The following is a 15,773-nucleotide window of genomic DNA, read 5'->3' as shown; positions in this document are numbered from 1 at the left end:
CCTGATTCCATCCATACAAGCCTTGAATTGTTTTATATTGAACTTATTATATTAAAGTATAAAAAGAAACAATATTCTGTACAATTGTCAATTTATAAATCAGCGTCTTCTCCCCACTCTCTCTTCCCCATTTCCCTACAGCGTCCTCAGCCCACTCTCTCTCCACTTTCCTTCAGCGCACGCACATAAAAACAAGCAAGTAATTTTATATCATTTTCATTCTATTCATTTATAGAAATTAAAGTCTAAATAATGCCAGTCACATAACAAAACATGATTTTACAAAAATAATTCCCTGCAGTCAAGCCTGCAAGGATTACTAGATGTCTTTCAGCAGCTCCCCTCCCTCCCCGTTACCTTCGTGGCCAAGTCAAAATGATCTACCAACAATAAAATTTTAAAAACACAAAGCACATTGTACGCAGAGAAAACGTTAGTTATCATTTATATTCCGCGGGTTTTCAAAGAGGTCAAGGTAGATGACTTTAAGCAATGTCACCTCAGTAACAACTATACAAAAATAGACAAATATACCCCCTCCCTTTTTATTAAACCGTGATAGGGTTTTTTAGCGCAGGGAGCTGCGCTGAATGCCCTATGCTGCTCTCGACGCTCCCTGCACTAAAAACTGCTATTGCAGTTTAGTAAAAGGGGCCCATAGTGCAAAATATAGACAGCATATATAAATTCTCAAAACGGACACATTTTGATCACTAAATTGAAAATAAAATCATTTTTCCTACCTTTGTTTGGTAATTTCATCAGTCTCTGGTTGCACTTTATTCTTCTGACTGTGCATCCAATATTTCTTCCCTTCTTTCAGCCTCCTGTATGCTTCCTCTCCTCCAGACTTCATTCCCTCCCCCAACTTTTTATTTGTTTCATCCTGTCCCCTTCTTTCTTTCTCTCTCCATGCCCCCTTTCTTTCTGTATGTCTGTCTTTTTCTCTCTTTCCGTGCCCCATTTCTTTCTTTCACCCTGCCCCCTTCTTTCTTTCTCTCTCCATGCCCCCCTTTCTTTCTCTCTCTTTCCCCATGCCTCATTTTTTTCTTTCTTTCACCCTTCCCCCTTTCTTTCTTTCTGGATCCCTATCCCCCCCTTGCTTTCTTTCTGGCTCCCTGGCTCACCCCCCCCCTTTATTTCTTTCTCCCTTCCCTCCCCTATGCCACCGCCGCTAGGTACGCCACTGGTTAGAGGTTTCTACCGCGGGCCATCAAGGTAAATGCTCTGACATTCCTTTGAACATCACAGGATTTACTTCACTGGCCTGCAGTAAAAACCTCTAACGTAGCTTTGTGAAAGGAACTCTGTGTTTGTTGTTTTCTTTGTTGTTGTTTTAATTTTATTTTCTTCCTATATATTCATTTTTACAAATCCTCAAAAATGTTTTTTAGTGCAGACCGGTGCGCTGAATGCTTGCACTGATCCCGAGTTCCTATGAGTGTCAGGAGCAGTGCAGAGCATTCAGCGTGCCAGCCTGTGCTAAAAAGCGCTTCCATGGTTTTGTAAAAAGGGAGGGGGGCTAAATTTGAATTTAAATTTTTAAAAAATGAATTCATAATAACTAAAGTTAAAAAAAACCTCAGAAGCCTGAATACCCTCTGTTCCCAAAAAGGTAGCAGCAGCATCAGTACCAATAGGGAGGTATGGGGGCAGAGCAGGGGTTTAGGGGCATGGTGAGGTGGGGTGTCCAGGTGGCCATGGCAGGAGTGAGTGGGCATCCCTCCTGCCGATCCTTATGGGGGTGTGGGAGGTCCAGGTGACTGAGGCAGAAGCAGTAGGCATCCTTCCTGACAATTTTTTTTTTTAAAGTTTGGGTGGGGAATTGGGTCGGTGGTCAGGGCGATCCCGGCATGATTTTTTTTTTTTAATGACCACAACGCACATCTGTGCCCATTAAAAAAACACCCTACTCTTCCTGCCCCGAACAGCTGAGCAGCAAGATGCTGCTTCAGGTCTTCCCCTGTCGCTCAGCTGTTCGAGCTTCACCTGCGGCTCTTCACATGTGTCAACTTACCCTGCCAGCTCTGCGCATGTGCCAGTCACTTTCTCTAATGACTGATCAGATGGAATTACGGTGGACCTCCGCGAAACTCATTTGCATGTGAAATTGTTTGACAAGGGGAGGGGCACCTCTCACCCTCGTTACGCCACTGTATACTGGGCACATGATTGGTGCCTGACTTTACGTGCCAGCGTACAGAATTGCTTTTCACACATTTTCTCCCTCTGTTCTCCAGCTGCTGGCTGAAGATTGGCCGTTCGGTGTATATGTGTGCAAGCTGGTCCCATGTATTCAGAAAGCCTCTGTCGGTATCACTGTCCTCAGCCTCTGTGCACTCAGCATAGACAGGTAACTGCTTCATGATCCTTCTTCTTCTCCCTCCCACAAACAAATTCTTTCCAAATAGTCTCTTCATTCTTAAAATTATCAGCTGGTTTATAATGTTTTCCAGAGCAATCTTATCCAGTCCTAGTTTAATCCACCACATGTATAGATTTGAGGTGCTGCTTTTATAACAAAAATCAGAAGGATGAGGGCCCTGTGCTTCCCAATCCAGTCCTCACTGAACAGGTTTCTTTAGTATGCATGAAATAGGTTTGTATCCTCTGTGCCTCCAATGTAAGCATTCTCATACATGTTCAGTGAGCATATCCTGGAAGTCAGAGCTGTTGGAACTAAACTAAACTAAACTTTAAGTTTATATACCGCGTCCTCTCCATGAATATAGAGCTCAGCATGGTTTACAAGAGCTTAATAAAGGAAAAGAATAGCACATAGAGTTTGGTGGATTGAGTATAGTGGGGGAGGAGAGCGTTACGTTTTTGTGAAAAGACTGGTTTTCAGGTGCTTACGGAATAGTTGGAAGGAGACCTGTGTCCGCAGTGGGGTAGTAAGGTTATTCCAAAGCCCTGTAATTCTGAAGAAGAGAGATTTTCCCAATTTTCCCACTTAGAGGACACCTTTTAGTGAGGGGAAGGAAAGTTTAAGTTTTTGGGTGGGCCTGGTATTGTCGGGACCTGGGAAGTTCCAAGATATAGAGGGATTAGAGGAGGGAGGATGCTGTGTAGGATTTTAAAAGCTAGACAGGAACATTTAAAATGAACTCTGGCGATTATTGGGAGCCAGTGGAGTTTGGACAAAAGTGGGGAGACATGGTCAAATTTACGTTTTGCGAAGATCAACTTGGCCGCAGTGTTCTGAATTAGTTGAAGTCTATGAAGACTCTTTTTGGTTAGACTAAGGTAGATGGAATTGCAGTAATCTAGTTTGGAAAGGATGATGGATTGAACAAGGATGGCAAAATGTTGTTGGCAGAAGCAGGATCTCACTTTCCTCAGCATGTGGAGGCTGAAGAAGCATGATTTTATCAGGGAGTTGAGGTGGTCGTTGAAGGAAAGAGAAGAGTCGATGATGGTGCCTAGAACTTTGCTTGAGAACTCAAGCTGCAGCGTGGCGCCAGAGGGCAGTGCGAAGAGGGTGGGCAACTGTTCTAATTTTGGACCGAGCCACAGAAGTTTCGTTATGGACTCTTTCAGTTTCATTTGAACAGAGAGGGACCAGGATTGGAGTTTAGTTATACAGGCTGTTATGTTCTCGGAGAGGTTGATAAGGTTCGAGTCTGTCTCGAGAAGAACAAGGATGTCGTTGGCATAAGTGTAGATTGTTTCAAGGGAAGATTGATGGAAGATTTTTAGGGAAGACATGTAGATGTTGAAGAGAATAGGGGATATGGGTGATCCCTGCGGGACTCCACAGGTCGGTTTCCAAGGAGCAGACATGATGCCATTTGTGTTGACAGTGTAGGAGCGGGAACGTAAGAAGTTCGAGAACCATTCTAAGACTGTGGAGTCGATGCCTATCTCAGAAAGTTGATAAATTAGAATATCGTGGTGGACGACATCGAAAGCTGCAGAGAGATCGAATTGTAATAGGACAGCAAACTTATTGCGAGAGTGTAACTGTTGCACCTTTGAAATTAATGAGAACAGGAGGGATTTGATGCTGAAGTTGGGTCTGAAGCCGTATTGGTAAGGTAAGAGAATGGAGAATCTCTCTAGGTAGGATGAGAGCTGGGAGGAAATAATGGCCTCTAGCATTTTAGTTAGGAGAGAGATGTTTGCTATGGGACGGTAGTTAGAAGGAGAGGAAGGGTCAAGATCGGCTTTTTTCAGTAATGGGGACAAGGCAATATGTCCCATTTCTGCAGAGAATAGGCCCGATGTTAAAACGGAGTTTATAAGTCTGGTAAGGGATGAGATGGCCTGTGTAGGAATATACTCGTACAAGTAGGAAGGGAATGGATCTAGGGTACATTTGCAGGATTTCAGTTTGAGGCAGAGATTGGCGATCTGGTGTTCAGATACGAGTTCGAAAGAAGTCCAGGATCTGTCTGCTGGGAAAGGGTTAGAATCGTTGGGGGCCAGAGAGTTGAAGGAGACTGATGGGGGAAGGCGCTTCTTATGGTAGTGATCTTTTTTTGAAGAATTTTGCTAGGTCATTTGCTGATGGGGAGGAGGGGGGAGTGGAGGAGTCGTTTTCGGAAATTAAGGAGCGCCAGATGTTAAACAGTGTATTGCTTTGGTTGTTGGATCTGGAAATTTTATCACCATAGTAGTTCTTCCTAGCTTTTTTTAGTACTGAGTTATAAAACTTGATATTTTCCCACTAGGACTGTCTGTCTGAAGGGGATTTGGATTTTTTCCATTTGCGCTCCAGTGCTCGACATTTCTGCTTCAGTTCTCTTTGGTACGGAAGATACCAAGGGGCTTTACGGGAGTAAGAGATGGATTTGGTAGATAAAGGGGCAAGAGCGCAATAGGTAGTCTTGGAGAGGTTTATCCAGTTGCGCCAGTTGGATTCTGGGTCGGTAGGCTTAGAATGGGAGGAAAGGTGATTGAGAAATTGGGACCAGAAGAGTTCACTCGTGATTTTTTTGTGGAAGGTGATAGGATTTGAGACACGGGGTGGAGATCCAAGGTGGGACATGAAGATGGGGAGGCAGAAAGAACCTAGAAAGTGATCAGACCAAGGGACATGTTCCCAACGAGCATCTTCGGCAGAGGTTTTGTGTTCGGTCAGGTCTAGGAAGCTGATGATGTCTAGTGTGTGCCCCTTTTCGTGGGTTGAGGAGGATTCAGGAGAAGGGAAATCTAAAGAAGTGAGGAAATTGTTGAATTCGGTTGCATCCTTGCTGGAGATGTCATCTAGGTGGAGATTAATATCGCCAATGATCAATAGTCTCTGAAATTTTAGGAAGGCGCTTGTTATGGTCTCGAGGACGAGTTCGGAGGATTTATTCCAGTGGGTTGGTGGACGGTATAGTAACAGGATACCTAATGGGTAGGGGTGGAGTTCGTTCTTGGAAGAGACTTGAGGACTGGTTTGTGAATCATAATAATAGACGTAAAATCAGGAGCAGAATCAACAGATAAGCCTATCCCGGACAATGGAGCTAGATGATAATCCTTCAGTGCAGGGCTTCCCAAACCTGTTCTGGGGACCCCACAGCTGGTTGAGTTTTCAGGGTATCCACAACAAATTTGCATAAGATGAACTTGCATATACTGAGCCTCCAGTGTATGCAAATTTATCTCATGTATATTCATTGTGGATAGCCTGAAAACCTGACTGGCTGTGGGATCCCCAGGACAGGTTTGAGAAGCCTTGCCCTGGTGTATACTGTTGTCTAATTTAGTGGTTCCCAAACCTGTTCTGGGGGACCACTAGGAAAGTGGATTTTCAGAATATCCTAATGAATATACTGTATGTGAGACTGTCACCTCTATTATACAACGGATTGATGGGTAGATATACAAGTGATCTTAGGGCTAGATTCAATAACAATAGCGACTCAATCACTGTTGGCCAATTCTCTGGCTGATTTTCTAACAGCGATTGATTCACTTTTAAGTCTGTGTGCATAACTTCATCTCTTAATGTTTATTTCAAGGAGGTTTGACCAATTCATGCAACCCACACCCTCTGCCATGCTATATCATGCTAGTTACTGTTCAAAAGTAATTAATTGCAGTTACTGGACTAGTGAAAAAGTAGTTACCTACTTTATTGATTACTATGAGAAAGTAATTAGCTGCAGTAAGTAATTACTAGTTACTCGATATCGTAAAACACTGTAGAATACTGTAAGTTATGTGCAGTGTTTGGTAAATCCATTTGACAAAGATTTGAAATCAAAATTACTAAGTACAGAATGAATTTGAAATCAAAACCAGTAAGCCAGTTTTGATTTCAAATAGAAATCAGTCAACAAATTATTTCAAATTGAAAATTGGCAGAGCAATGTACTACTAGTAAATGTAATTGTCACGGGACAGGATTTTAAACTAATCTGTCAATATTGATAAGCATTGACATGCAAATTACAAGTTCATATATGGCAAGAATTAATATATAAATAAGGCTCGAGTTCAGACCTCTCCAGTATTATTAATAATAAATCCATGATTCCTAAGTGGTAAATCAACATCTATTAGCATATGATTTAGTAATTATTATTTTAGTAACAATAGTAATTTTGATTTAATAGCTTAAAAAGATACAAGATCAATTGAATATGTGATTTCAAATCTAAAATAAAAATCAGGGTATAAGAGTGATTTAAAAAAAATAAAAAAATCATACAAAATGATTTTAAATCATAATTTCAATTTACTTGATTTGAAATCACACCTATCATTGGCTATGTGCATCCCTGCCACACTTAGGACCCCTTTTATAAAACTGTGGTAGCGAGTCCCGGCTTGACAAATGCAATGAAGCCCATTTGATTTCTACGGGCTTCATTGCATTTGCCACACCAGGAGTTTCTACCGCGGCTTTGTAAAAGTGGTCCTTAGGCACCTACACCAGCTCTATGGCTGATATACCTAAGTGTTAGGCATATTACTACCCAGTAACGCTAGTATTTTATGAAGATAAGTAGGCACCTACTTTCTTTCTCAATGAACACTTTCTGGGCACCTAATAGAAGTTTTGAGCTCAGTATTGTATATTCTGGCACTTATAATTCTGCTTTTCTTTCTGACCGAGGAACTGTTCTTATGTGGAAAAACAGGACCTGAAACAGAAATCATTAGTCATTTGCCTTGTCTTACCGGACATTCTGTAGGGGCAGAAATCTTATTCCCAATGTTCATAGGTTACAAATCTCATAACTCTTTCTTCTGAAATGATTAGTGCAAGGAATTCAAGCTACATGATAAAATATTTAGGCCCCCCCTTTTATAAAGCTGTGTTAGGGTTTTTTTATCGCCAGCCACTGCAGTAAAAGTTCTGACGCTCATAGGAATTCTATGAGCATTAGAGCTTTTACCGCAGCAGCTGGCAATAATAATTTTTAAAAAATGCTCTTAACACAGCTTGATAAAAGGGGGCCTAAATTTGGTTTTTATTAACATCTTTGATGAAAACTATCAGTTTTAGTTCTGTTGCTGATCTTGTATTCAAGGGCACAATCACAGAGGTAAAGGTTTATCCTTGCTTTCTTGATGTTCTCTATTTATGAACCAGGTATAGAGCTGTGGCTTCCTGGAACCGCATTCAAGGAATAGGAATTCCTGTGTGGAAGGCAGTTGAAGTAACTCTTATCTGGGCAGCGGCCATTATCCTAGCCATCCCTGAAGCTATCGGCTTTGATATTGCTAATCTGAACTATCGGGGCCAGAGCATGTGGGTCTGCATGCTCATACCAGAACAGAAATCACACTTCATGATGGTATAGTTTCTTCTAAAGAACATTATTTTTACTGGAATATATTCTGTTGGTTTAGGTCAGTGGTTCCCAAACCTGTTCTAGAGGATCCCCAGCTTGTCAGGTTTTGAAGATATCCACAATGACTACTCACGAGAAAGATTTGCATATAGGTCTGGACTCTCTAACTGGCGTCAATTTTTTTAGGCACCAGTAGGCACCCAAGCTCAGTTTTCTGAAATTCGCTGGCTATCCAGCCCCCTTCACTGTAACATGTTAATATTATATTGTAACACCACTAAGGAATTGGCTAACACACCTAGTCCCTTGGATAAGAAGTCTGTAAAGAAAATCAACCAATAGGGTGAAAAAGGCTTTTAAATAATGGACATCAGTATGAGCCCTTGATGAATCAACGTAAACCTCTGGCTCAGGCGATATCTCAAAGGTGACCAGCACCAGACCGTGGTCTAAGTGAGAATTGCCTCATACATCATATAGTCCATAAAGAAACTAATAAGTGTGTGAATAAAATCACACTCCCAATGAAAAATCAGACTTGTACACCAAGGGAAAAGGGTAGTAAAGGCACAATAAATACATACACTCCCTAAAGACCAACCTAATAAATAAATAAATATGTAAATAGACTAATACAATAATACAATAGACCATGTAAAGTGCAACGTGATAAATAACAATGAAATGAAAACCGATTCTAAAATGAGGTACAAAGTGCAAGTGCTCACTGGTAATTCATAATGTTCAGATCAATTAAATTAAAGAAATGAAAAAGCGATATAAATATAAAATGCAAATGCAAGTACTCACTACCAGTTCATGTCATATCATATAATATAATGTAATATAATATCTAGCTAGCAGAGACTAACAAAACATAATACAGAAATTTGAAAGGAATTAAATAAATAAATAACTGAATGCATGAGAAAAATTCATATTCAAAACTCCAAAAAAAAGGAGAATTGTATTTCCTTGAGCGGAGGAATTCTTCAAACAAGTTGTAGACTCTGCCTATGATTCCTATTGCCTCCAGTGTTTATAGTAAGATGTCGTGATCTACCAGGTCAAATGCTGTGGTGAGGTCTAGTTGAATGAGCAGCATTTTTTGCCTTTGCTTAGGTGTTGTTTGGCTGTGTCTAAGAGAGAGAATAGTAATGTTTCTGTACTGTGTTGGCCTCTGAAGCCTGATTGTGAGAGGTGGAGTAAATTGTGGTTTTCTAGGTATTTGGAGAGGAGTTTTGCTACGAAACCTTTCATTATCTTGGCGTAAAGTGGTATTGAGGCTATGGGTCTGTAATTGGATGGTTGATCTGTGGCTCCCTTAGGGTCTTTCAGGATGGGGGGTCATGATGATCTCGGAGAGATCTTGTGGGAATTGGCCTTCTGTGAGCATGTAGTTAGTCCATTGCAAGAGGTGGGTGTGGAATCTGGTGCTGGCAGCTTTTAACAGGTATGGGGGACAGTGATTGAAGTCGCATGCTGCATGATTGTATTTTTTGTAGAGTCTGTCTAGGTTGAGCCATTTTATGTCTTGGAAGTCTGACCAGTTTCTGTCTGCTGCGCAGGATTCTTTTTCTATGGGTGGCAGCAAAATTTCTTCGAGGTGGTTTGGAGTCCCGGAGAAAGTATTTCTAGCAGTTGAGATTTTGTTTCTGAAGAATTCTGCTAGTTGGTTGGCTGTGGGGGGAGGAGTACATTTGGTAGCTAGGTAGGGTTTGGTGTCTGTGAGTTCCTGTAGTAATTTGAAAAGTTTTTTGGTGTCTTAGATTTCTGTGCCTATTTGATTTGTGTAGTATGACTTTCTTTTATCTTTTAATGCTTGTTTGCATTGTTTGTTCAGTGTTCTCCAGGTAGTTTTTATGTGTTCCTGATTGTTTTTTCTCCATTCTCTTTTGAGATGTCTGCATTGTCATTTGAGTTGCAGTAGTTCATTGTCAAACCATTGTCTCAATATCTGCAGATTCTGGTTTTAGTTAGTGATTGTGTCATGTCTTCAAGGATGCTTGTACTTAGGGTGCGCCAGTGGTTAATGAAGTCTTTTTGGTTTTCTTCTTGTATCATGGTATCTACTTTGTTCCAGAATTTGGGTGGGTCGATTTTTTTTGCGTGTTTCATATGTTAAGTTTGGGGTTTTTTGTTTGGCTTTGCCTCATGCCCATTTGACTTTGAAGTTATATATGTAGTGGTCTTACTAGAGTGTGCGTGCCCAGTTTCCGTTTGTGGTATAAATTTCTTGTGTGGTGGGTTGTAGGGTCATGAAGGCCGCTATGTTGAGTTGGTGGCCTTTTTCGTGTGTAGTTTTTGGGTCCAGGATTCTGTAGGAAAGCTTTTTGAAGAATGATAAGAGGCTTTCTGTTTGTTTGGAAGTTTCTTCTTTGAGGTGGAGGTTAAGGACTACTAGGAGTAGGTTGTAAGTTGCAGTGAGGGAGTTTCTGAATATAAATTCTTTGGATTCTGGTTTAGCTGTGTTCCATTTTCCTGGTGTTATGTAGCAGAGGAGGCATGTTATGGTACCTTTGAGAGTAGGACCTAATAGTTGGCAGGAGAGTAGGTCCATGTGCGGGATGGAGGACTTGTCTTGTAGAGCAATGTTTATGGGGCGGGGGGGGGGGGTTGTTAGGATGGCTAGTCCTCCTCCTCTTTTTTGTCTCTGCACACTATTTGTACTACTTGTAGGGTCGGTGTTGAAGGTTAGCTATGTTTCTATGAGGAAGAGGCATTCTAATTTTTCTGTTTCTATCCAGTCCCTTATGATCTCTGTTTTTTGGCCTACTGACACACCCATGGTCATGTCCCCGTTTGAGTTACAAGCTGGTAAACTTAGGTGCCAAGCTTTACAGAATAACTTGCAACCAGACGCATGTGCAAATTTTAATGAATGCCAATTAATATCAATTATTGATTTGTAGCACCCAGCTCTTGATGTAACCATAATTAGCTCATTACTCGATTAATTAGCATGTGTATCTTGGCTGCAAACACAACTTTGAGCACGTTTTCTGAGCACCATATATAGAATCTGGGGGATTATAGTTGGAAAAAGCTCTGTGAGCCATACTCTGCTTGTTTTCCTCACTTGTAATTCTTTTCCAACCCAATCAAAAGTTCAAATAAATTATGTGAAAGGAGTCAAAAATGTGTATCTAGGGACATAAAAAATCTGTCCAAAAACTTTAACTGAATGAGATCAATTTTGGCATAATAGAAAAATCAGGGAAAATCATATTTGACCTAGGATTCCATAGAAATAAAGTCCCATCAAAAAAATGGTCTCACAGCATTTTTAAAGAAGAGAGCTGCAGCACTTTCAGCATTGAAAAAGAGCTGATAGGAAATTGCTCCTTTCAAACTCAGTACAGCTAAATATACAAACATAAACATAGGCAAGACTACACAGCAAATTGAGGAAGAATATTAGAGGTCTTAAAGGTTGGAGAGCCAGGAGAGAAACTAAGGATAGCCATTGTGCTACCGTGGCACTCCTCTGAAGCAGACCATGCATATAACCTTAAAATAAGCAAAAAGAGACTGTTCTGAAGATTTACCTTGATATTATGTATGTGGTGATTTTTTTTTTAAGTTTTACAGGGATGTGAAGGATTGGTGGCTCTTCGGTTTCTACTTCTGCCTGCCTCTGGCCTGCACGGGTATCTTTTATACTCTTATGTCCTGTGAAATGCTCAGCAAGAGGAATGGCATGCGCATAGCACTCAGTGATCATATGAAGCAGGTAAGATGAAGAAATTATGTATGTTTGTATCTACCTTTTATGTCTTTTTCATTTGTGCTCCATTTGTGTTGTGTTTTTGGGATCTTGCCAGGTACTTGTGACCTGGATTGGCTACTGTTGGAAACAGGATATCAGGCTTGATGGACTTTTGGTCTATCCCAGTATGGGACAGTATGAGTATTTTGGGCCTTTTGAAAAAAATATTTTTAGAACTATATCTTTTCCCTTTTTTAACTTTTATTCATTATTTTGTTTTCATGTTTTCTCTCCCTGTTCCCTGTAGTCTCTTTGTTCCATTCCCATCCCTCTCTAGACTCTCTTCTCCAGGGCAGGAAGTATCCCCAGGTTACTTTCATAACTGATGTTCCCAAACCAGGCCCTCTATAGCAGTGGTCTCAAACTCAAACCCTTTGCAGGGCCACATTTTGGATTTGTAGGTACTTGGAGGGCCTCAGAAAAAATAGTTAATGCCTTATTAAAGAAATGACAATTTTGCATGAGGTAAAAAACTCTTTATAGTTTATAAATCTTTGCTTTAAGCTAAGTCTTAATAATTATATTGTAGTGTATAACTAAAGAAACATATGATCAAGAAATTGTTTTATTTTACTTTTGTGATTATGATAAACATATCGAGGGCCTCAAAATAGTACCTGGTGGGCCGTATGTGGCCCCCGGGCCGCGTGTTTGAGACCACTGCTCTATAGGCAGCAGCTGCTCCCTTCCAGCTGGGCTTTCTTCTTCTAGTGTTTCTCAACTCGGTCCTGGAGTACCCCCTTGCCAGTCAGGTTTTCAGGATATCCACAATGAATATGCATAAACTTGATTTGCATACACTATCTTTATTATATGCAAATTTCTTTCATGCATATTCATTGTGGATATCCTGAAAACCTGACTGGCAAGGGGGTACTCCCGGACCGAGTTGAGAAACACTGACCTAGGTCAATCTTGCCACAGGAAGTGGCAGTCATTCCAGTCCATGGCTTACAACAGCTAGTCTTCTGTTCTTCATTTCAGCTTCTCTTAAGCAAGCAGCAAGTGCCAGACACAAAATTTGGGGATCCCAGTTGATATAGAACCAAAGATTTTTCTAGCCCTGTAGATGCAAAATACATAAACTGCTAGTGCTCTGGTCTTTCTTAATTCATGGGAACAACAGCAGCCTCAGAAGCCAATTAATTAATTTTTTTAATACCTCTTTGAAGCATAACATTATAGCAAGTCTAATAGGATGATGTTTTGGTTTGTCTTGACGTTGTTCTCACTTTCTCTGCAAATATCATTACATGCCCATTAATCAAAGGATTGATAGTGGTCAACAAAGTAGTGCTTAGCAATATACCACAGCTAGAGAACTGACATCAAGCCTGATGCTGGTAACCATAAAGTCTTAGAAAAGATATTAGAACTAAGATAAATTAGAGTTCTAGAAAGCATGGTATGACACTTTGTTTTCTTTTGATTTAGTTTAGCTTGTTTGTTTTATTTATTTTTTTTGGTGATATGTGCCCTCTAATTTAATGAATCAGGATTGTACCTCAGAATGTTTGCTTCTGCTAAATCTTTTGATGTTACCCTTCACAATTTATCTCAAATTCTTGTTTCTTGGTTTCACAGCGCAGGGAAGTTGCCAAAACAGTATTCTGCCTTGTTGTGATTTTTGCTCTTTGCTGGCTGCCTCTGCATTTGAGTAGAATCCTGAAAAAAACCATCTATGACCAAAGAGACCCTAATCGATGCGAACTACTTAGGTAAAAAAAAAACCCCAAACAAAACCTCATTCTGGTTTGTGTAGCCTGTCAGCGAGAATGTTGAATTAAATATCAAATAATCTCCGTTCATATGACTTTTGCACCTTCAGCAGATGCTGTTGCAGATCTGTAAGGACTAAGGGCTCCTTTTACTAAGCTGCATTAGGGCATTAACGTGCGGAATAGCGCGCGCTAAATTGCCACGCGCGCTAGGCGCTAACGGCAGCATTGAGCTGGCGTTAGTTCTAGCTGCGTGTGCAAAACTGCTGCATGCGCTAAAAACGCTAACACAGCTTAGTAAAAGGAGCCCTAAGGCAGTGGTTCCCATCCTGGTTCTCTAAGCTCTATTCAGCTAGTCTGATTTCCATAATATCCATTAAGAGATATACAGTATTTCTCTACAGAGGACATCCAAACTGGCTGGATTGGATCTCAAGGATCAGAATGAGAACTACTGCAGTAGTGCTGGAGAGTGCTTCTGTAGTAACAGCTATGTATGAAGGAAGGAATTAGTCTGTTAGGAAATCTGTCAACATAATCAAAAACCTATCATTTCTTTTATTTTTAAAAATTTATACTTGATTTCCAACAATGGCACCATTTCTTTATCATCACCTTCACATTTTCTGTTAGTAAACAGATGACTCAGCAACTGTTATCTATAGTCATGCTTTTTCTTATATATCCTTTCTGGGATTTAGTTCCAAGTACATTGTTCCCAATAGGAATAATCTACTAGTCCGGCTCCTGAGTGGGGCTTCTCTGTTTTCATCCCCTTGGCATGAGGATTAAGTTGCTGCTCTGCATCATAATTAAATAGCAGACAGAAAGATAGGTAAAACACTGGACGCAAATTCAAAGCTCAAGGGAGGCTCCGCACTGGACACAAACTAAGTAGCCGACATGCAGGGATGCTCAAAACCGGTTCATGAAGTTTGCAACCCACTCGGGTTTCTAGGATTTCCCCATTGAATATGCTTGAAACCCATTTGCATGCACTGCCTCCATTGTATGCACAATAGATCTCATGCATATTCATTATAGAAGTCCTAAAAATCCAACTGGATTGCTGACCTCAAGGAGTGATATTGAGCACCCCTGTTCTAGAGGTCTCTGACTTATAAAAAAGCAGGCAGAACCACTGTAGCCACCCCATTCATTCATTCAATTTTCTATACCATTCTCCCAAGGGAGCTCAGAATGGTTTTACATGAATTTATTCAGGAACTCGAGCATTTTCCCCTGTCTGTCCCAGCGGCTCACAATCTATCTAATGTACCTGGGGCACTAGGGGGATTAAGTGACTTGTCCAGGGTCACAAAGAGCAGAATGGGTTTGAACCCAGAACCTCAGAAGGGGGATGCTGTAACCAAATGATATATTGTATACCTCCTCTCTATTTTAAATTGGTATGGTTATGAATACAGGAGCAGACTGGGCTAGAGAGGGTCTTGTAAGGATTCTTAAAGTAGAATAGAATGTTTCCAGCATACAGTACAGTATGGAATATCTACCTGCCAAGCACCCAAAGGCTATAAATTTGCAGTGGCGTACCAACGGGGGGTGCGGGGGAGGGGGGAGGTCCGTCCCGGATGCACGCTCCAAGGGGGTGCACAGCCGGCCAGATCTGAAACCTCCCGCGCTGCTCCAAACGGCACCTCAGCGCAGCTGCCATACTTAGAGCAGAGTCGGCAGCCGTGCTAAAGTGAACGAAGGTCCCGCGATGACTGCGCCATCTACCGCCTCTGTTCCGGAAGAGGTAAGTGACGTGAGGGGGGGACCGGCAGCCACAGTCATCGTGGGATCTTGCCGCAACTAACTGCGTCTGTCGGCCCAGCCCCCTCCGACGTCACTTATCTCTTCCATCCGGAGCAGAAGCAGTCATCACGGAACCTTTGGGATGGAGAAAGAAAGGAGCATAGTAGGGTGGTGAAAGGAGGTCAGGGTGGCATGGAAGGGTGTGGAGGGTGGGAAAGGGAGTCAAGGTGGTATGGAATCATGCTGAAGGGTGACAAAGGGGGGTCAGGGTGGTATAGAGTCATGATGAAGGGTGACAAAAGGGGTCAGGGTGGTATGGAATCATGGTGAAGGGTGAGAACGGGGGTCAGGGTGGTATGAAGCGTGGTGGAGGGAGAGAAAGGGGCAGATGCTGATGGAATTGCAGGGAAAGAGACATAAGGAGGAAGGATACTGCATGGAATTGGGTTGGAGGGAGAGAAAGGGGGCAGATACTGATGGAAGTGGGGGGAAGGGAGAGGAGGGAAATGCCAGACCATGTGGGTGTGGGAGAGGGAAGGGAAGAAGAGGAGAGGAGAGATGCCAGACCATTGGAGGAGGGAAGAGAGGAAGATGGATGCCAGACTAATGGGGGTGAAGGGAGAAATGGAAGGGGGATGCATAAAGTTTCTAGAACGGGAATAGAAAGAGAGAAGATGCCATATAGAAGGGACAGAGAGAGGGTAGACAGTGGATGAAAGGAAGAGAGTGACAAAAAGATGAGGAAAGCAGAAACCAGAGAAGACAAGGTAGAAAAAATTCTATTTATTTATT

General features: G+C 41.6%; 1 protein-coding gene across 1 annotated transcript in view; it reads left to right on the top strand.

Annotated features, from left to right (window-relative positions):
- The window catches only part of LOC117360483 (endothelin receptor type B-like), a 53,281-nt gene that overhangs the window by 19,580 nt on the left and 17,928 nt on the right, over positions 1-15,773 (top strand). Inside the window, exons 3-6 of the mRNA XM_033944285.1 lie at positions 2,241-2,353; positions 7,535-7,739; positions 11,320-11,469; positions 13,090-13,223. Of these exons, the coding sequence (XP_033800176.1) occupies positions 2,241-2,353; positions 7,535-7,739; positions 11,320-11,469; positions 13,090-13,223 (602 nt within the window). The remainder of the gene's footprint in view (positions 1-2,240; positions 2,354-7,534; positions 7,740-11,319; positions 11,470-13,089; positions 13,224-15,773) is intronic.

Source organism: Geotrypetes seraphini, chromosome 5 (genome assembly GCF_902459505.1).
Source record: "Geotrypetes seraphini chromosome 5, aGeoSer1.1, whole genome shotgun sequence".
In the NCBI taxonomy this organism is placed as follows: Eukaryota; Metazoa; Chordata; class Amphibia; order Gymnophiona; family Dermophiidae; genus Geotrypetes; species Geotrypetes seraphini.
Note: the sequence above shows the minus strand (reverse complement) of the source record. Positions and strands in the feature narration are given on the sequence as shown.